Consider the following 22,072-nt stretch of genomic DNA (forward strand, 5'->3'; position numbering starts at 1 on the left):
CAGGTTTGTTTTTGACATATGCTACCCAATTGACATTTTTAACAGTTTGGTTTTGTAAGATAAAAAAAAGAAACGCCTACTTTTCAACTATAGTAATATTTTGGCTACTATCAGTTGCAATACCGCTTCTGTGTTACAATTTTGATCAAATAAGTCTTTAAGTCTTTTATCAGTTTATATAAATTTAAGTTTGGCCTAACTTTTCAATAGATTATGCTTACACTATATATATTTATATATACATTCACTGTATGTACATTTTTAATCAAGTCAGGAGTGCAATTTCAGTGCTTGCCATAGGTGCTAATTCCCCTAGACATGCCCCTGAATAGTTAGGGGTATTTTTTAACTCAAAATACATTTTGTTTCAAAACTGAAAGTTGAGATATTCAAACACTTCTATAATTGAAAAAGTCATGGAAAATATATCATAATGCTTCAAGTTACTGATACATACTCATTAAATACGATGCAGAAATATTTTAAAATTGACTTCATTTAACGGCATAATTAAGTGTTATTAAAAGGATTAACGTTATTTTAACACCAGATTTGTATTCAGCATGAAAAATACTTCTTATAATGAGTTTAAAGGAAACCTTTATTTTTTCTGAGATAAAAATTTTTTTTCAAAATTTAAAGATATTCAAACACTTCTATACTTGAAATAATCAAAGAAAATATATCATAATGCTCTCAGTTACCGATACATATCTAGTACATAAGATGCAAAAGATCTCAAGATATTTTGAAATTAATTTTATTTAGCACCTTAATTGAGTGTCATTAAGACAACTAAACAATATTTTAACACCATATTTGTATTTAACTTGAAAAATACTTTTTATAATGAGTTTTTAAAGAAAATTATTTTTCTGAGAAAAATACTAAAAATTGAAGGTATTAGTTCAGGGTATTTTTAGCCCCCCAAAAATAATATTGTTACAAAATTGAAATATAAAATATTCAAACACTTCTATGCATAAAATAGTCAAGGAAAATACATCATAATGCTCTCTGTTACCGATACATAGTAAATAGATGCAAGGGAACAAATTATATCTTTAGATTGTCTTCATTTAACAGCTTAATCAAATGTCATGAAGACGACAACGTCATTTTAACACCACATCACATTTTTTTTCATCATAGGATAATAAAAGAACTGGAAGTGCTCCAGATCCTGAATTAATTGTAAATACCCAAGTACATATTTTTCAGCCCTGGCACTTCTCTCTAACATTTTCATTTCTTTCAAGATAAACCTTAAACTCACCATGTTCTCTGATATTTCATCCTGTCTGTTTATTGATATATACATAATGTATTGATTAGTTTCATATCAGGGTAATTTTTTATTTATTAGAATGACATGCATGCTTAAATTTGAATTAATTTTATATTTTTGGTTCTTTGCTTATACTTTCCCTTATCTTAACCTAACAAACAAAAAATCCAGATTTAAAACACACATGGCAGGTTATTCTACCATGTGAAACAGATCATCTAGTATGACAGCATTTAATGTGTCAGTGATTTAGTGAACCTCTGAAATACTGTATTTCCCTAGAATGATTAAATCAATATTAGGCCACATTTTTATCAGTGGGTGGAGAGGACTTGTTGTTTGATCGATGGGTGTGTGGTGTGCAATTACTCATTTGCCTGCTTATGGCTGTCCATCAAACTCCATGATGACAGTGCTTCTTGAAAAATAAGGTGAAGTTAAAGCCAGCAACATGATTCCCCTTCATGGAGATTGACTTTGGGGCTACTGTGGCATGTTGAAGTCTTCTTGTACGCCTTTTAGTTTTCCTGTTTATATTTTCTTGGCATTGTTGAACACCTTTGGTACAGGTGGACTGCCAGATGGGTTTTCCATTAGCCAGGCTTTCCAAGGCTGAAGAGATCACATTAATTCACTGTTTTTAATAATTCTTTAATTTTTTCCATTGACTGCCAGCAGACAATTCTCCTCCATGAAGATGGCCATACCAGATTTGGTTAAGGCAGTGTTCAGGTCTTTGGATGACATGCATGAGAGACAGCAGAGGTGCCACCATGCGAGGATTGCCTTAATGCTTATGGTTTGGGTTTACTGTGACATTTTATTGTAGGTCACCCATTCCTCCCAAGGATTCTTTGCAAGCACTGGATATGGATTTTCATGTGGCACCAATACAGAATCCAGGTCTCAGAACCATAAAGCATTGGAGGAAAGCAAACTACATGATACACACAATAAAAAAAAAAGAATGCTGTTGGGTTCGATGAATTTTGAAATGATCAGTACAATTTGTGCTGTCTCAGCAGGGTTAGGAAGCATGAATGAGACAAATTTATTAATCATGGCAGCACCACTTTTTAGTTATTTACATCAAAATATGAACTTAACATTTATAATGGCAAATGACAAAAAATGTCAACAATTGCATATTACAGTATGAAAACAGGGCAATGGTTTTCACCATATTTCTGAAACTGTAACAGATTGAGAATATCGTACAGTTTTAGCTTAAAAATACATGGGTTTTAAGCTCAGTATTTTAATTTCTCCACATATAAATGTTTTCATTTTATTGTTCTTTTGATGTAGCTGTTAGTTAAGAACCTTTGGTTTGTTTGTTGATGTCATGTGTTTTTTTTGTTTTTTTTTTGGGTGTTCCCTAGCAGAAAATTAACTGTTGTCTTGTTTTTCAGTGTAACCGGAGCTCAGAGTGCAAGTTTGTCTCCCAACTGGAGGACACTTACTATGATACACTGCAGAGTCACTGCTTCAGTGGTCGATACTTAGCTATTGCCACTAGTGGCCGCATCAAGCGTGCTCGCCGAGTGCAGGGTCACCTGCGCAAAGAACACTTCTTTCTCTTCCGTCGGACACAACTCCAGGAGGCCCAGCATATCATCAAACGATACCATGAGCAGCTAGTTGGGCAACCACCACAACGCTGTGCTGGGTACAATGAATACAATTTGACCTCGACAGGTAGTACCAATGGGGGAGGCCGGAGGGGCACTGGGGCAGTAACGTTAGCACCTCCTGAGGTGACAGTGGTGGTGCCTGTTATCACCTCATCTACTTCCACAACCACTCCTACCACACCTACTAGTCGACGTTGTCGAATTGTTAAAGGTCGAAAACGGTGCCAGAGGTGCAGGATTGTTAAAGGGAGAAAGAAATGCAGAAAGAGGCAAAAGCGATGTAAGAATAAAAAATGTCGTAAAAAAAGACGAAGGAAGGACAGACGTAAACAAGGGAAGAAACGAGGTAACCAGGGAGTGAATACCACAGCCTCTCTTGACGTAGAGAAGCAAGGCAAAAATAAAGTGGTGGCAACTGCAACTCCAAGCACAGAGGTGAGAGGCAGAAGTAAGGTGGTGGTAGCGCGGTCAGGGTCAAGAGTGAGGAAAGGGAAGCAGAGACATCGTCACAGGACAGGCAGCCAACAAACACAGCGTACTGAATACAGATCAGTGACAGTGACTTCCCAAGCCAGACGTATGAAACAGCACATGGCTGTGCCATCCTTACAACCCACAGCCATAAGAAAGCCCTCTCGCCGTACCTTTAGGGCACCAAGAGGCTCCCTACGACCCAGACTGAGAACAGGGAGACCTCACCCACCCCAGCCCTTTCTCTCATCGCCCTCGTCTGCCCACCCACACCGTGTCCGCCATACCTACAGTGCAAGGCGAGGGCGGCGGCCACGGGGTTACCATAACCCTTCCACCTCAACTGATGCTTAGTGTATATACTTCAGCTATACCATTTGTCATGTATATAATAGTAAATAATATCTGTAAATACATAGAATTCCAACGTATGAACAAGGTCTGAAAGAAGGGGACTTAATTTATTTGATATTATTTATTGTTCAGTGTTTAAATTGTTTTCCCTGGAATCAAAGGTCGACCACAATGTATGCGCTTGTCAATCTTAGTCAGTGTGTGAGACTGGAGGGCGTGTGATATGCTCGTCAAGTGCAGGTTGTTTCGACAGCCGAGAGAATGGTGCTACCTGTCTCTTCCCTGTGCCATACACTCGCCATAATGCAACTTTCCCTTGAAAATTGGAAAAATTAACATACCATACACCATGCGTATTTCAACATATCAGTGTCTTAGGTCAGTTGCTCTGTGACATGTGATCTACCATGGTTTAGAAAGAAATTTGTGCCATATTAGAAAATGTTAGGACTGGAATCTTGAGTGGCCGGACTCAAAGAATCGTGATCACCAGGATTTTCCCAATGTTGGATTCAAATGGTGTCGCAAGACAATTAGATTTTTTATATCATGTAATAATTAGATGATACAAATGTGTTTCCATTTGTAATGGAAGTTATTTAGTCAACAAATTGAGAAGTATTGGTCATCAGTCGGTGCTGCAGATTGTTGTTTACTATGTCTAGAAGTTGTAGAGTTGTTTCCTCACATGAGCCAGTCAGGCAACACTGATGTCCAGCATTTACTAGTAGACTTAATAACAGTACTGATGAGAATTGCTACATCAGAATGCATGAAGGCTGAATTTAGTGAAACTGAAGCCAGTCATTTGCCTGCTAAGAGGATTCCTGTCTTATTGCACCAATCACATTATGACCTCAGCACGAGTTATCACATGCCTCAGCTGCTACCCAGCACATGCTTGAGGAGGGACAAACTGTAGCTCCGACTAGACCAAGCCTCCTTCTGTCTTCTGTTGCTCACAGCACAACACTGCAGAGTAGCCATGGTGCCACTCTTGTCCAGAGTTGTGTGGTCTGGAGGCTATATTGCTCACTTGGCATTTGTACCACGCCTGATGAGGCCATTCACACCAGGCACACGGCTGCTGTCTCTGGATCTGCCTCGCTCCGGGGAACATTTGTTTTGTAAAAGTGAGGGCAGAGTTACATCACCTAAGATGGTAGTGATCCAGTTGTGGTGGAGGGAAGTCCATATGAACTTTAAAAAGTAAGGTGTAACCCTTTAACATTAGTGTAATGGGTCAGCATCTCATGATCACTAAACCATCCTCATCACCCACAACTCATTCTGCCCACACGCTCACACAGCCGCCCAGGTGCTGGTGTCATCACTCACAGGCACCACAAACCAACACTGATTTGCTGGTGCCTGTATCCAACCGGGCTGATCCTCCTCCAGTCTAGTCACATGTCTCCTGAGGGTCAGCCTGGGCCACCTAGAACGTCAGCTGCATCCTTGCTTACCTGCCTTTATCACAGTCCTCCTCGTCTTGTACTTGGCCAAGCATTTGTGTACAACCAGAATATTCAGAATAACACCTTGGTTAACAAATCAAAACTTATTTCAACTTTTGTTAATTTTTTCCTCCTTTAACTACTCTAACAAACAGATTTAACATTATCATCCCATTTCTATCAGAACTTTTCCTAGCTCAAATAAAGTAAACCAGGTTCATAGCTTATATGTTTAGGTTACATATTTCTTTCTCTTAAAAAAGACCTAATGATGTATTCCCAGCCCTCTGGCTTTTATACCTTTGCCTCCATTCACTAATATAATAACAACTCAATAATCCAACACATCCATCAAATTATAGTTCCACAAGAGTCGGCATGTCCTGACCATGTGCAGTTGTCGTAAGTGTTAATTGTTCTTTCAAAAATCCAAATCTCATCTATTCAGTTCATTGCTGTCGTGAACCCAAATTAGTTTTTTATAGAGCCACTCTTTGATTACTTATATTAAAGTAAGATTACAATATTCATTGTAACTTATACAGGATTCTGAAACTCTTATTCATGTCTGCTTAACATATTGAAAGCAAAATACAAGTATGAAGCCGTGACAGCCTGTATGAAGTAATGACAGCCAATCCCATTTCTTCCTTGAATTTTGCTCTGACATGCTTATGAGGATGATAGCAACCCTCCATCTGTTAGATTATAACCAGTCAGTAACCTGACAGAAATAATACCATGTTTTCATTTTAAGCTGACAGATGCTGTGAACATGTGTGGCTCTCTACTGTTGACAGTAGCAGCAGTAATAGCTAGGCAGTGGAGTAAGTTATGGTTTTTGTCTTTTCGTGTCATCATACCATAACTGTCACCTTAACATAAGGTTAGGCAAATCCACCAGTGTAATACATGATAAGGTCATAACACTCAAAATTGTAATAAAGGAAATATGTTCTTCTTTGATATACCACTTTCTGAAATACCATGGAGTAGATTTAGCAAATAATATGAAATCAGATGTTTTTCTTTCATCACCAGGATTTCCAACTCCAATGAGATACAGCAAATTAGCAGGGTAAGTTTTCTTTGTTAATGTGTCAAGATTCTCAGTCACACTGCTCAAATAGGTGGTAGGTTTCACATTTCAAAAAAAGTATGCTACAGTCCATAAACAGAGGAAAAGGTGAGAAGTATTTATGGTGTATTTTCTGCTCAAGTGTCTGGTATAGTCAGATTTGGGATTTATTCATGGCCAACCTTTGACGTAATGTCATTTGTATTTTTGTAATGAAGAAAAATTACATAAAAGTATATATATATATATTATGTATATATATATGCTTGCTGTTTCCTGCGTCAGTAAGGCAGCACCAGGAAACAGGCGAAGAAAGACCCATCCACTCATATACTCATATATATACATACATGCCCATACATATACATATGTTAATATATACACATATACATACACATATCTTCATGCTTGTTTGCCCTCGTCCAATTCTTGGCGCCACCCCACACCACAAAAAACAGCATCGCCACCCCCTTGCATCAGAGGTAGTACCAGAAAAACAGACAAAAAAGGCCACATTCATTCACACCCAGTCTCTAGCTGTCATGTGTAGTGCTGAAACCACAACTCCCTATCCACATCCAGCCCCACAGACCTTTCCATGGTTAACCCCAGACATTTCACATGCCCTGGTCCAGTCCATTGTCAGCATGTTGACCCTGGTGTACCACATTGTTCCCATTCATTTGATTCCTTGCACACCTCTCACCCTCCTGCATATTCAGGCCCTGATCACTCAAAATCTTTTTCACTCCATCCTTCCACCTCCAGTTTGGTCTCCCACTTCTTGTTCCCTCCAACTCTGACACATATATCCTCTTTGTCAACCTTTCCTCTCTTATTCTCTCCACATGTCCAAACCATTTCAATACACCCTCTTCTGCTCTCTCAACTACACATTTTTTATTTAACACATCTCTCTTACCCTATCATTACTTAATGAAGCCACTTCATACCACATAGTGTCCTCAAACATTTCTTTTCCAAGACATCTTCCCTACTCCGAGCAACCCTATTTATAGCCCATGGCTCACAGTCATATAATATATTGTTGGAACTACTATTCCTTCAAGCATACCCCCTTTTCGCACTCAGAGATGGTCTCTCTTTCCTCACATTCTTAATCGCTCCCAGAACCTTCACCCCCTCCCCCACCCTATGACTCACTTCCACCCTGCTAAGGCTGTATCATCATCTGATGAAGGAGAATACAGGGAATACAGTTACATTGAAGAATTCACTCCAAAGGAGCCCTCATTTCTCTTTATCTGGAAGTAATACAGCCTTGGAGCTCCTGTAGTTCCTAGAAAATTGGTCCTATTGTGAAGGTAGGTCCCTTTGGAGAGAGGTCCTGGGGCTTGTTCACTGTTTCCTGCTTTAGTGAGGTAGCAAGAGGAACATAAGAAATGTTTTAATTTGTTCACATCCATCCTCAAGCTGTCATATGTAATGCACTGAAATGACAGGCCCATATCCACAACTAGGCCCAAAAGACCTTTCCATGGTCCTTCAGCTGCTTTATGTTCCCTGGTTCAGTCCATTTACAGCATGTTTCCCCCTGTTTACCACATTGCTTCAATTCACTCCATCCTTAGGACTCCTTTCACCTCCTGCATGTTCAGGTCCTGAGAACTCGAGTCATTTTTTCACTCCATCCTTCCATCTCCAGTTTGGTCCCCCCTTCTTCTTCCCTCCATTTCTGACATGTCCTCTTTTTCAACATCTTTCATTCATTCTTTTCTCTGTCCATAGCAGCACACCCTTTTTTCCACCTCTCTTTGCCTTCATTACTTACTACATCACACTACATATTGTTTTCAGTCATTTCATTTCTGACATCCACCTTTCTCATCGCAATTTCATACGTTGCCAGTGTGCTGTATCCATACAACACTGGGGCTACTATACCTTCAAAACATTCCCCTTTACTTCTTACCAGATAATGACCTCTTTTTTCATACATTCCTCAGTGCTCCTAGAATCTTATGTAATCTTACTTCCTGTATCAGAGTTCTTTCTATCCTTATGAGGCTCCTGCACTACTCAGGAAGCTGGCCATGTCCACCAGTTAAGACCACACATCATAAAGTGCGGTGATGCGTATGCATCTATGCACAGAAAATGCAAGGCAATCGTGGAGTAAGTGATTAGAGTCTTCTTTATGGTAGTTTCACCTTGTGCAGGAGGGGTCTCCACATGTGTTGAAACTGTGTTTGTATTATTGTAGTGATGGATAATGTTCAGAGTGTAAGTGGGAGTGTGAGCCTCACATTTGTCTGGGGAGAAGGGGAAGACCAAACTGAAGATGGAAGGATGGAGTGAAAAAGATTTTGAGTTATCTGACCCTGAAGATGCAGGAGGGTGAAAGGCGTGGCATCAGATGGAGTGAATTGGAGTGTCATGGCGTACAGGGAATGAAGTGTCATCAGTAGACTGAACCAGGGCATATTAAGCAGCTGGGGAAAACCTTAGAAAGGTCTGAAGCCTGGTGGGTTGGGGGCTGTGGATTCAGTGGATTACACATGACAGTGGGAGAATGAATGTGAGCGAATGAGGTCTTTCCTTCAACTGTACCTGGCGCTCCTAATATGTTTACAGCAAACAAGGGTAAATATATATATATTTATTTTACTTTGTCGGTGTCTCCTGCGTTAGAGATCGTAGCACAAGGAAACAGATGAAAGAATGGCCCAACCCACCTGTATGTACATACACGTCCACACATGCACATATACATACCTATACATTTCAACGTATACATATATATACATACACAGACAAATACATGTATTCACATGTACACAATTCATACTTGCTGCCTCCACCCACTCCCGTATATATATATATATATATATATATATTATATATATATATATATATATATATATATATATATATATATATATATATATATATAAAATGTTAATATTAATGAGTTCTTAAGAGATCAAATCTGCTGATAAGATGGGATTTATACCCACCTTCCTTCTCAAATTTCAGAGCCATTATCTTTTGAGTTGTGGTAATAAGGAAGCAACAGTGGTTGAGGTTCTTGGTTTCAGCTATAAAAGTCAGGTTTTCTCTTTAGAATACCATTTAATGGTAACATTTGTATAACCATATGAAAGTAATGAGTCCACATGCACACACCTACATTCATGCACACACAAACAAACATGTACATTATAGCTTCTCACATGGAGAGTATGGTAGAAATAGGTAATTATACATGCATTTTACTTTATGTACATATAAAGTTTTCCATTTATATTTCATTTATTAACTGAAATATGAAAGTTGAGGCATTAACAGCAGATCAGTTGACGTTCGGAAATTTAATTTTAATCATTTATGTGCATGTAGATATGTCATTGATAATGGTAAATAAAAGGTATTTTTATGATAGCAATTATTGTCCTTTATCCTGGTTACCTTGTAGACCCATGATTCCTTTGGTTACCCAGTTAAGTATATTGATTTTATTCCTGGCTACCTGCTGATGCTTATAGTTTCAATGTTCTTGAATATCTGTTAAGTCTTGATCATTTGAGGGATAACCTATTCATTCCTGCTCAAGTGGTGGCTAATTACTTATATTTCCTGGTAATCTAGTTTGTTGAAAACCCATGTGGAGATTAAGTGCTCCATGATTTCTTGTTAGTGATTCAGTAATCTGTTTCCACAGGCAACATGCAAACAAATATGGAAGCTGGCTCAGTTCCTTTGTTTACCTCTCCCATGTACAAACTTGATCTGCATCACAAAGTAAGACATATTTCTGTTGTGTCTGTAATTTATTACTATATATTTGTCTAATATAGGTTGAACATAAAATTAAGATTTGGAAAACTCAGCTGAAACTAATTAATTTTAAATCTTACTCGTGTAAGCAAATGGAAAGTGAAACACTTTAAAATCGTTTTTATGGAATGTCACAGGCACAGAAAAGAAATTTTACTATGGATATCTGTGAGAAAAATATAGAAAAGACATGTACAGCTTATACATTTCGTTAGCAGACACCCAACTACAGGAAATCACAAAATACATGGCATAGATATATGACAACCGTCAAACCCCAGGTGACTTTGCAATGCATCAATTACAATATAGCATAAGAAAAACGAAAACAGGGCTTCAAGCTGTCTATATCCCATTAAAAATGGATCATATTGATGTAAAAGTAAAGTAAATGTACATGCAGGGACCCTAGTGAGGAGTGGAGGTAGAGCAGGATGGTGAGCTTCTGAAGCAAACTTGATGATGAACTTATTACTGCTTATGAAAGGTATACATGTAAAAGTAAAAGATATGTATAAACAATGTGAGCTAACATAACTATAAGCTGTTTGCTTACTTGGCTATGAGATAGTGATGAAGATCATTATTTGCTTTGTTGCTGTCTCCCACGTTAGCGAGGTAGCGCAAGGAAACGGACGAAAGAATGGCCCAACCCACCCACATACACATGTATATACATACACGTCCACACACGCAAATATACACACCTATACATCTCAATGTTTACATATATATACCCACACAGACATAAACATATATGCCCATGTACATAATTCATACTGTCTGCCTTTATTCATTCCCATCGCCACCCTGCCACACATGGAATAACAACACCCTCCCCCTCATGTGTGCGGGGTAGCGCTACGAAAAGACAACAAAGGCCCCATTCGTTCACACTCAGTCTCTAGCTATCATGTAATAATGCATTGAAACCACAGCTCCCTTTCCACATCCAGGCCCCACAGAACTTTCCATGGTTTACCCCAGACACTTCACATGCCCTGGTTCAATCCACTGACAGCACATCAACCCCGGTATACCACATCGTTCCAATTCACTCTATTCCTTGCACCCTCCTGCATGTTTAGGCCCTGATCACTCAAAATCTTTTTCACTCCAAGTTTCCACCTCCAATTTGGTCTCCCACATCTCCTCGTTCCCTCCACCTCTGACATATATTCCCCCAGTGGAGATGGTGAGGGAGGAGCCTTGTGACCCACAATCACCAAATGAAATATCACTTCACAATTATATTCTCACATTTTACATCATTTTACACATTTACATTTATTTACACTTCAAGAGTTGCTTCCTTAAAATGGTAGTCTCTAGCACCTACAGAGAATAAGGGACATTTCCTAGCCATACAAATGACAGTATTGGCAGATTAATTAAAGTAAACCTATGAAAATTAGAACTCGTATGAAGACTCTTGGGGCCTGCTATGCATGTCTTCATGCAAACACAAGACAAATTTGACAAGAACTTTACAATTAATCTCAGATATTTTCAAGATTAGTTATTTTACCAAAAAATAAGATTTAATAGGCCAAGGAAACATTTGTTTTCATGAATTTGCAACCTTTCGTAAAACCAATAACTTGGTAAACCTGAATTATCCTAATAAAAGTTGTACAGCACTTGTGACAACAAGACATAAAAGGATATGCAATTGCACATATTTTTAACATTCCAAACTTGTTTTCTTCCAAAAAATGAATCATTCAGTAACAAGATTTTTCTACATTGTTTGAAGAATCTGCATGAGTGATACTGAACCTGAAAAAATCTTACTGAACATGTATGGAGTAAGAAAGGTAACAACCCTACAAAATTAACATTTTTACCAGTAAGCTACCAAATGCATGGAAGAGATTTTCTCATTACATATTACCATATAGGATTATTGATATAAACATTCATTAAATGAGCATAAACCTCATTTAATGCATTCATAAATTAACTAGCAATTTGTTATATTTGATCTGTGGACTTGCATGGAGTAACTGATAGCAATATTGACTGATTTCACACCAGGTTTTAAGTCCTGGGCATAGCAGTCAGCTTGCAGTTCATCCAACTGTTCATCCTTCCCTTGGAGATTATTGATAAACTGGGACCCTGACTTAGGCTAGGGTTTATTATGGCCCCAGGACCCCTTAAACAAGGCTGTACTACACTCAGTAGCATGGACAGGATGGACTACTCTAATGCTAAAAGTTCTTTGATGAGACTATTTCATCACCTAATGATGATAAATCCTTGCCTATATGATGTTACACTTGCAGTGTAACATAATATAGGCAAAGTCTAGTAATGTAATTATTAAGAGACATCTGGCTTCTTTAGCCAAACAGAGGTTATAAGACATAGACGTCTAGTGTTCTCGCACTATGTCCCAACCTCAAGTTGACTTTAATCTATCACAAAATTGGTGCAGCAACAGACTGAAAGTCCATGTTATCCCCAATAAGCTTAGGTTGGGACATAGTACAAAAACACTAAGCAACCAGTGAATGTCTTTTAACCTCTATCTCGACAAGGTAGCCGAATGCCTCACTAGGTGACTGGTGGATCCATCTTTTAACCCCCACTTGGCCAAGGCAGCTGAACACCCCTCCCTGGGTTTGAATCCGACTTGTGGCTTAGCAACTAGTAACTGCACTATAGTAAATGATCTCTTAAGGAATCCTAAATCACTTCCACTTCATGCAAGCAAAACAGTTCACCCTAAGAGTTTATCATCCTTTCAAGGATGGTTTCAAATCCTGGCAGAGCCATTACAATCAATATTACTCCCTACACTGTTTTGCTTAATGTGAAGGGGTTGTAAAAGGATTAATACTATAACTAACAAATTTTATATCAATTTACATATCCGATATAAAAAGATAAAAGCAAAATCTAGGACACTAACAAAAAACACTTAAACCTCAACCCCCAAATACATACAAACTACGTCTGCCAAGAGTTCATAGGTTCACAGCACTTGGACTAGTCAGTAGTTCAAACTGATAATGTCTACACCAGCTCCTCTGCACTCACTGTCTCTTATGGATGATATAACCTCATGGTATAATTGAGTTACGGTGCCATACAGACTTCCAACAAAATGTAGCCCACCTTGTGTTCCATACAATACTTTCAGCCAATCCTTGGTAAATAAGATCCATCTGAAAACGATGGGCATACTGATACAATTCAGCTAAGAAGAAAACAAGCTTTAGTCATACATAAGTAATTTCAAAATCATGTACAAAATAAGATGTGAATATGATTGCTTAATAAATTATAATAAATCCACAGAATGTTCGTTACGATTAAACATCATAAGCTAAAAAAAATATGCTGTAATAAACCATATTAGGCTCTAAAAGATATTCATCTATATAATTTTTATTTACATAATCTTGTCTGCATATATTTTAAACAATCAAGGAGGCATTTCCCATGAGCCCAGGAAGATAATATGGCTAACTCTGTAATCATAATTCACCATATATCGACCATTCATGATACTGAAATTGACATCCACATATAATCATCATGCTTCCAATATGATTAGGGAGTCCAACCACCAGAGAAAATCTTATGAAAGTGAGAAGCTACCAGCAAACCAAAGGACAAAACACCTTAACATATGGTTTATGCAATGACACATTACATATATGAGGTGTTCAAAGAGCTGGTCAGGCATAAATATGAGGCTCACAGTGGGTAGACATGTTATCTTCTTGTTTTATGAGAGTAACTGGTTACTACCATAGAAAGATTTTAAATCAAACTATTTCAAGAAACAAAAATTATAGTCTGTAAAACCTGTGGTAAATATTAACCAACAGGATTCTGCTCAGTGAAAACAGTAAAGTTAGATTCTTGAACTCTCATTGCATACTGAAACCCACAGTGCCACATTGGCTGGCCCCTTCACAAAATACTCTTGGATAGAATAAAAAAATCTCTACATGAAGACCAAACTATTTTGTAAATGCCCTTTCCAGGCACAACCTTCCTAAATATTCTGGTTGCTAATCATATCACATAAATCAAATGCTTTATTGCTTATATAAATTACCTCTTCATTTAAAAAATAAATAGCTTCCATCACATAAGTAAATAAAGTGTGTCACAAATATAGTATAAAAGAGGAGCACATTCCCTACATACTAAATTACAATCACGTGGGCATTATATGGGGAATGAATTCTTAAGTCTAAACCTATATTTCACAGCTGCTCAAATTGCAACTGAAGTACATTCAGTGGATAATATTTTTGATAAGTTATATTTCTTACTGGAACTTATCCAAAATCCCTTTTCAGTGCATAATAATGTCACCTACAGTGAAAATTCATAAGTGCTTTTATTTCAGCACAAACACTGAATTCAGCTCTATACCAACAAATGAATGGCACATCATCATATATATGGTGGAGCACTTACAAGAGATAAACACATGACAGTACATGAACCATTATCAACCACAAAATAATTCAGTATCTGATAGTTTTTACCAGGAACCTCAAGATTAAGTGGTATAAAATCGGAATATGTTTTCTATGCTATTAGCTGATCTGGCTTACATGTAACTTAAGAAAATGAATGGAAACAAAGCACAGGGAAATCTGATGAAACTGGTTCAGGTAGATGATCCATATTCCAGTGACTCAAAAACCAAAATGCTCCAAAAACTAGCTACTGTATTTGAACACTTTGAAAGCTTGAAAAAAAAGTTTTATACTTGCATTTTCTCTGGTTTTAATACATATTTAGCATACACTTATATGAAATAATTGTGTCCCAAAGATTTTATATGAAATATGTGTATATTGTGTGTAGTTGCCTTAATGCATATCACTGGCATTCCTTCTATCAAGCCTTTTTTTGGTTTTCACAAGCTTGTAGCTTATGATCATATGATAAAATTTTACCTTACAGTTTTTATTAACATTGTGTATACTGTATGAACCACAGCACGTAACTGGCATTACTGTGTATCACTGGCTTATCTGTACGCTCCATGCAGAGCAACTCAAAAATGATCAAATTCCAAAATCTGACATGGTTTATGTCCCAAGCATTACGAATATGGCATCATCTACCTGCGTCACAGCATGTGTAAATTAATGAGAAACATGAAAGTGTATTTTGGGATCTATGTGATTCAATAACCTCTGGTACACAGTCAGTCATCATCTATGAGCCTCAAAACTAGCTGCTAGATACATAAAAAAAAGGAAATCCTTTATACTTATCAACAGTAGGTGATGATAATTTCTTAACTTCAGATGGAGAAATCATCATGCATTACTACATCTAATATGCCATTTTCCTATTCAAAGTTGAGACAAAAACATAATTTCTCGAGATCCATGGAACCTCATACCTCTACATTTAATTATAATTTCACCTCACATGCATTCCTGCCATCACACCTTGCCTATGGTTTCCTTTCATTCCTTCACCCACTCACTTCAATCAAATTTAAAACCTGTCATTCATTAAATGCATTTTTTCTCCATATATCAACTCAATTCTAACTTCTGCTCTGCACCACATTCAATGCCCTCAACAATTGTAGATCACTCACCTCCCTTATTGCCAAATTTTCATTCTCCAAATCCAGAATTATCTTTTCCGAAACATAAGACATATTCATATCTCTAGACCAATAACTCATTGTATACATCGGTGTGGGCAGTCCTACTTCCAGCAACCTTCACCTCACCAATAAATTCATATTTATTTGTTTGCTGTTTCCCTCAGTTGTAATGACTAAGCTCACCTTGGGAAAAGTGAATTGACCTTCATGCTGCAAAATTCAAACCAAAACTATTAAGTTTGCCATAATAAAAAAAAATCACTAGAACAAACCTAAACAGTTCAAATCACCCAAAAGACAGTCCAAGTTGTCCAACTGATGGCCAATTGCTGTTCTTGAAATCGTCACTTAAGTGTTTACCCAGATATTCCACCTGGAACATGAAATCCCCTGTTTCTATTTGCAAAGTTTTAAGCTCCTCATTAACAAACATGAATTTCATATACCAGCACATTTTTACGTGATCAAAGAGGAAATATTTCATTTAGTTTATTTTAACTAAAATGAGAGGTAAACATTTAAAGATTACCATCCACTGTTTTGTGCATGTAATACGACATGAAAGTAATGAAGCTACTGATATCCTTGAATAACATGAGTGGAGCTGTAATCTAAGGATTTGATGGATTAATCAAGGCTGGAGAAGAGAGTTGTTCTTAGGACACTGATAAAGTCACTAACCAAGACACATTTTGGCACCTTTAGTCAGAGTGACACAAACTAATGCAATTCTAGTCACTCCTTCTTATGGCTGTGTATTGGTACCTGTAATTATCTATGCATATGCACTAATAATGGGAAATCTAAGTAGTTAAGGGTTATACATGACCAAACTTGAAGGTAAAAGGCTTTTCATTGGGCAGTGTTGCAAGTTTCAATTGTGTGTGAACATGTGTTCTATCAAAAATTTAGGCTGCACTTACAGGTTATCAGTGGGAATCCTAAATTCACCCCACGCAATCATACCCTTATTCTAGAATAGTCTAGTTACTAGATTTTGTGGCAATTATGAAATTCTAACTAAACATTCTCACTGTCTTATTTTCATCTACATGGGGGTGAATCACTGTATAGAGAAATGTTATAGTTGGTTCTATTCAAACCAACTCTATCTGTCTAAATGCATGTACTGCTAGAATTATCTTTCTTGCAATTATGGGGACCTACCCCTATATTTAACCCTGTATGTCAACTTGAAGGACATGCATAAAAAAGGTAGATATACAGTATTCTCTAAGGTCTGTCCCTTAAGATGTGGCTTTTACCCTTAACATGTCTTCATACAATTTTCATTCACATCAAACAAGATTGCAAAAAACCAGGTTTAAGGCAATTATCATCTTCTAAACTTATGAAAATAATCATCCAGAGCTGAGCAGGCGAGTGTCAATTTAATAGTTTCTTTTGAATTAAGCTTCTCTGTGGGTGCAAATGACATTGAAGTGTTCACACTTAATAGCCTCAAGGAAATAACTCAGGGGAATATTTGTGAGTAGTTGATGTCACTTATGTGTTATAATGTTTATAAGGCCATTTGAGCTTTGAAAGAGAGGCATGTGATGGATGGTGACATGGGGAGACAAAAGTTACAGACAATTAAAGGTGGGTTGAATGAGTGAATGAAAGAAATCATTTTCAGACCTGCATTACAAACTGGACTGAGTCAAACAGACAGAGAGTAAAGCCCACTCGATGACATCAATGCATACAAAATTATAAGCCACAATTTTAAAAAGTACTATGGAAAATATATCTAATGAAGAGCAAAGATGACCTTACTTAGTGTGAATCATTCATCTCAAAGATTCTTGATAAACATTAGCACAAACAACAACTGATTCCTAAAGGTATACATATGCAGCTCAATAAGTAAAATGTCAGATAAACATAGCACCTTAATGATTCAAACAAAAGCATTTTAAATGCTAAGCCTAAAATCTGTTCCTATATAATGGGCATAACGAAACAATCTGCTGATGACCACAGAATCTGAATGTTTTGTTTCCTTGGCCATCAACTTCCTTATAGCTTTTATAATCATGGAACCCTTCACTCAGGATATGCCTAGTAAGTGTTGTTCCAGTGGTAGTACCAAAGTTACTATCTTTTTAGAGCTCATGACCAGGTCTTATTTTTGGTAAGTTATCTTACCCATCTAATTCTCAGTTGTGCCAGTTACTTGGAAAGTGAATATGAGAACTAGGAAAGTAAATATGATAACCAGAAACTTAAAATAAAGAATACAAATGCTTTGAAATAAATTTTCTCAATTCATGAATACCCAATGAAGATGTACTCATATAACCTGAAGTTACAATGGCTTTTCATGAATATTCCTTTTCCTTCAAAATTCATTAGAATTATACAAAAGAAAGAAATCCTCCACAAAAATGGATTGCAATAAAGAAGTTCAATGGCTTGCATGTAAGACAAATCTTGACTGAAATTTCTTTGCTTCAAAGTCTGTAACGTTGGATAAATGTTGTACCCTCTGGTCCTAAATCCTACAATATGTATGGATGAAATCCATGTCAACACCCCTGTAAAGCAACTTTTCAAGGGCAAATGTATGAAAAAAAGATATCAGTGCCACAGTTCCCTACCTGGGAACCAGCAGGGAGGAAGATATCAACAGTTCACAAAGGTACATGAAAGAAATGCAAGACATTACAGATCGAGGAAAGAGGATATCACCTTGATACCTACATCTAACATAAAAGTTACTATCCAAAGATTACCAAACTACCCCACATTCAATAATATGAAATTCAAGCTCACAAAGATGAACACTCCAGCTTCTCTCTTCTAACTAGCAGTAGGCTGGCTATTTAATAGTTCATTTGTAGTATGTGTTTCAGCTAGAACATCCCAAAGACTGGAGCAAGTAATCCAGTAAACAACTGTCATCTAAAACTACACATGTTGATGCTAGTTTTTAACAAAGATATTTCCAATGTACAGAGGTCCCTTGCTTACCCCAGTATCATCAACTGCAGTTTTGAATGCACACACCAAAGGTAATATATAACATTTCTACAACTGCAACAGAGTTCTGAGTATCCATGGTATTTTTCCTACCCACTTGGCAAGTATCATGGTGGCCATGGGCTACTTCTAGCCAAGTCTTGCAGGATCCAGCACTTAGATGGCAAGAAGATGCACACAGTTATACGTGTGTGAGATACCCACATCACCCAAGCATCACTGCCTGTGCCTTGACTGTGTCATTCTGTCTCACTATGAATCTCACCGAGTGAGGAACTCCATAAGTGATCTCAATTTACTTCAAACTTTTGATAACTTTAATTCATTTGCTGCTTTTTATCCTTAAATATAAAGCTAGTAATACAATTTATGCTACCTCAAAGAGGGTAAGGAAAGTAAAGTCCTTTTGAGCAAAAAGTGGACCTATTTAACTACATTGCACATGGTAAAACCGCAGCATCTGTTGGGAAGAATTTTGGTGTTACTGAGTCAACACTATGAACCATTATGATAGATAAGGCAGCCTCTGTGCAGCTTTGCTGGCTGGCTGCTTTGTAGGAGTACAGAGGCCAAGTGCATAACATCATGGGTAATGTACTACCATCATTCTATAAAAAGTTATTTCTTTACAACTTTTCTGTGCAGTTTTGTACATTGCTTCTTTTGTAGAATAAACATATTTCTGAGGTATAAAATGCTGATTTTTAATATTAGAGTGTTCATTACAGGGCTTAAGGTAAATAATCTCTCAAGGGTATCTACCCCTAACCCCTATTTCCCACAAGCCTAGACCCTCAACAACTGCAGTTTTGCCAACCATGGCATCTAAAAGGAACGTAACCCCCACAGTTGCCATGGGAGCTCTGTATTTCAGTTATATTTTCATGAAGTGAATTTTTGAGCACTTAATACATCACAAGGAAATTATGTTGGTCTTTATTCATAACATTTGACATATATTTGGAATCTGATTACCCATCATCATTCTAAAATCTCAAAAACTTGCAATCTTTACGGGCATGGAAAAACAATTAACATTCTCTTTAAGATAATGTTGTCAACTGAACTCGTGAGCCTTCACTTTTAGTTGCACAAGAAGGTGATGGTATCAGCCTCTCAGATACCCCCCAAAGTTCATTGGTTTATCAAAAAGGACATACAAATATAACAAATATTCATATCAGCCAAAAATATTCAACTAGTGATTTCCAATCCGGCAGCTAAATATATAGCCAGACTACAAAGATGGTAGGAGGTGGGAGCCACAGTATTAGGCGAGCAAAAAGTGTGTATAACGAAACCTGAAAGATAAAGCACTTAACCCTAATGTCTAATCTCAATATAAACCTACAGCATTGGAGCAATAAGGATTCCAACCAAAATCAATAACCTCTCACACTGCCTCTAGATAAAGTCAAATTAATCATTACAGAAATCATAGCTAAAGCACTATTTATGGATGGTTTACATTTCCCCTAAAGTTATAAGCCTTATGGTAGAACTATACTTTTTAAAACATTAAACATGAATTAAATATAACATCAGACAGTAAATACTTACTTTCCTGAGACCTTCAACTCAAAATGGTTTAAACAGATATCAACCTGTGATCAATGTCTACCTACCCTGAGGAATTTCATTTGAATAACAAATGGCTTTTATTTAATTTCCATGCATAGATGAAATGCAATATTAGTGGGGAAATTTTCTATTACCGGTTGACCTCTTCAGTAGGTGAGATGCATAAATACAGTGCACAAATTTTCATTGGACTAGTTTTCAATGAATATCATTTTCACTTACAGTCTGCAACAGATACAAAGTAACACCACCACAAAAAAAGTGAGAGGGGGAAGGAGCAATAGCAACTCTGCCACATGTACAATCAAATAGGGGAAATAATCACCAAAAACTACTTTAAAACTGTTAGGGTGCATATCATCCAACATTTATGAAAATTACTGTGTTACTGGTTTCCATAACCTAGGTAATAAAGAAAGTATAACATAAAGAATATTATAGTTTGCTCTGATGAACAACTCATTTGAACAAATGGGAAATATCTTCCCCATCTCCTTGGAGCTTCACATCAGCAAGCAGGAAAACTCCTGTTGGATAGAATATTTGGTTAGAATGACCATTCCAAAATACTGTACCTTATAATGTCCTGACTAAACAGCTACATACAACATAGATTGCTTGCAATGTTTCCACTGAAATCTAGTCATCAAATTACTCATTAGAATCCAGTTATGCTTTCAGCTTCAATACCTTGTATTACCTGTCTTATGCTTCTATAAGACAGCGTAACTACATGGTTGAAAAAAAAAAAAGGCACTCAGACTAAATTTATCCCTCTATTTATATCAAAGTGCCTATCCATCGTCATCCTGAATGCATTTCCCTGAGTGAAGAATCTTCCTTTTATACTTTGGTCATTAACCATTTCTACACACTTAAGTGTCCAAATGCCTTAAATGGTACATGTTGAAATATATATGATATCAATAATTGCATTAAAAAAAGTCTTTCATAAATTTCTATTTACTACATTTCCAAAACTGATAAAATACAAAAGCTTCCACAACTGATCCAAATTTTGCAAGTGCCTCACAGAACATAACATCCCCTCAGAGGTATCTTTATAGCATACCTACTATTCATAAGAAAAACTGATTGAATTCCAAATTCATTAACTGTCAAACCATTCAAGATGTTGCTTACAAGAAATAAAGTATAACTAAGACAGACTAGACTGAGAAAGGGTTAGACAATGTCAAGCTGCACTTCTCTGACCCAGATAGCTGTCTTTCTCTCTGCTTCACCCACATGAAGACCACCAGCATTCTGTCCACAAAAATACAATCTTTCGTTGTCACATGCAACACCTGACAACACTTAACTTGCACAGCTCATTCTAAATTTTCCTCAGGTGAGCAATATGTGCTAGCCCTGCCTTTTGGCAAAATGGTAGAAGCAGTAGGTAGGAACATTCAGGTAGAAAGATTAGGTTGGAGTATTGAGCAGAAGTAGTCAGAAAGAGCATTAGGAGGTAGGAACCTATGCAAACACTGCGCCAGAGTTGCCCTCAGCCGGCTGCATGTTAAGGGTGAAGCACGAAAGGCAACTCTAGACAGTGTTTGCAGAAGCTCCTACCTCATGATCCTACTGACTACTACTACCTAATGCCCACTCCTAATGTTCCTACCAACTACTTCTACCTAACATTTCCAACTAATACTCCTACCTAAATATACCTACCTACTACTACGACTATATATTCCTTCTAATATTTTGACAAAAGTGCATGGTGCTCACCGCAGGTAAATCTAGAGTTCTAAAGAATGAGCTGTATGAGTTAGTGTTGTTAAGTGTTATATATGTCATGTGTCTAATGACTTCAAA

The 22,072-nt window shown here is 37.1% G+C and overlaps 2 protein-coding genes across 3 annotated transcripts in view; one reads left to right on the plus strand and one right to left on the minus strand.

Annotated features, from left to right (window-relative positions):
• LOC139766514 (uncharacterized) overlaps nt 1-6,170 on the plus strand; it is a 151,197-nt gene extending 145,027 nt beyond the window's left edge. The window contains exon 3 of the mRNA XM_071695240.1: nt 2,701-6,170. Within this exon, the coding sequence (XP_071551341.1) occupies nt 2,701-3,747 (1,047 nt within the window). The 3' untranslated portion in view covers nt 3,748-6,170. The remainder of the gene's footprint in view (nt 1-2,700) is intronic.
• A 3,358-nt stretch (nt 6,171-9,528) lies between these two features.
• The window catches only part of LOC139766515 (protein phosphatase methylesterase 1), a 36,159-nt gene continuing 23,615 nt past the window's right edge, over nt 9,529-22,072 (minus strand). The window contains exon 10 of one of the 2 annotated variants that reach the window (XM_071695242.1): nt 9,529-13,253. In XM_071695242.1, the coding sequence (XP_071551343.1) occupies nt 13,079-13,253 (175 nt within the window). In that variant the 3' untranslated portion in view covers nt 9,529-13,078. Of the gene's footprint in view, nt 13,254-13,464; nt 20,776-22,072 lie in introns of those variants that run through there. The other variant, XM_071695243.1, reaches the window with a different exon arrangement.

The sequence above is a fragment of the Panulirus ornatus genome, chromosome 58, assembly GCF_036320965.1.
Source record: "Panulirus ornatus isolate Po-2019 chromosome 58, ASM3632096v1, whole genome shotgun sequence".
NCBI lineage: Eukaryota > Metazoa > Arthropoda > Malacostraca > Decapoda > Palinuridae > Panulirus > Panulirus ornatus.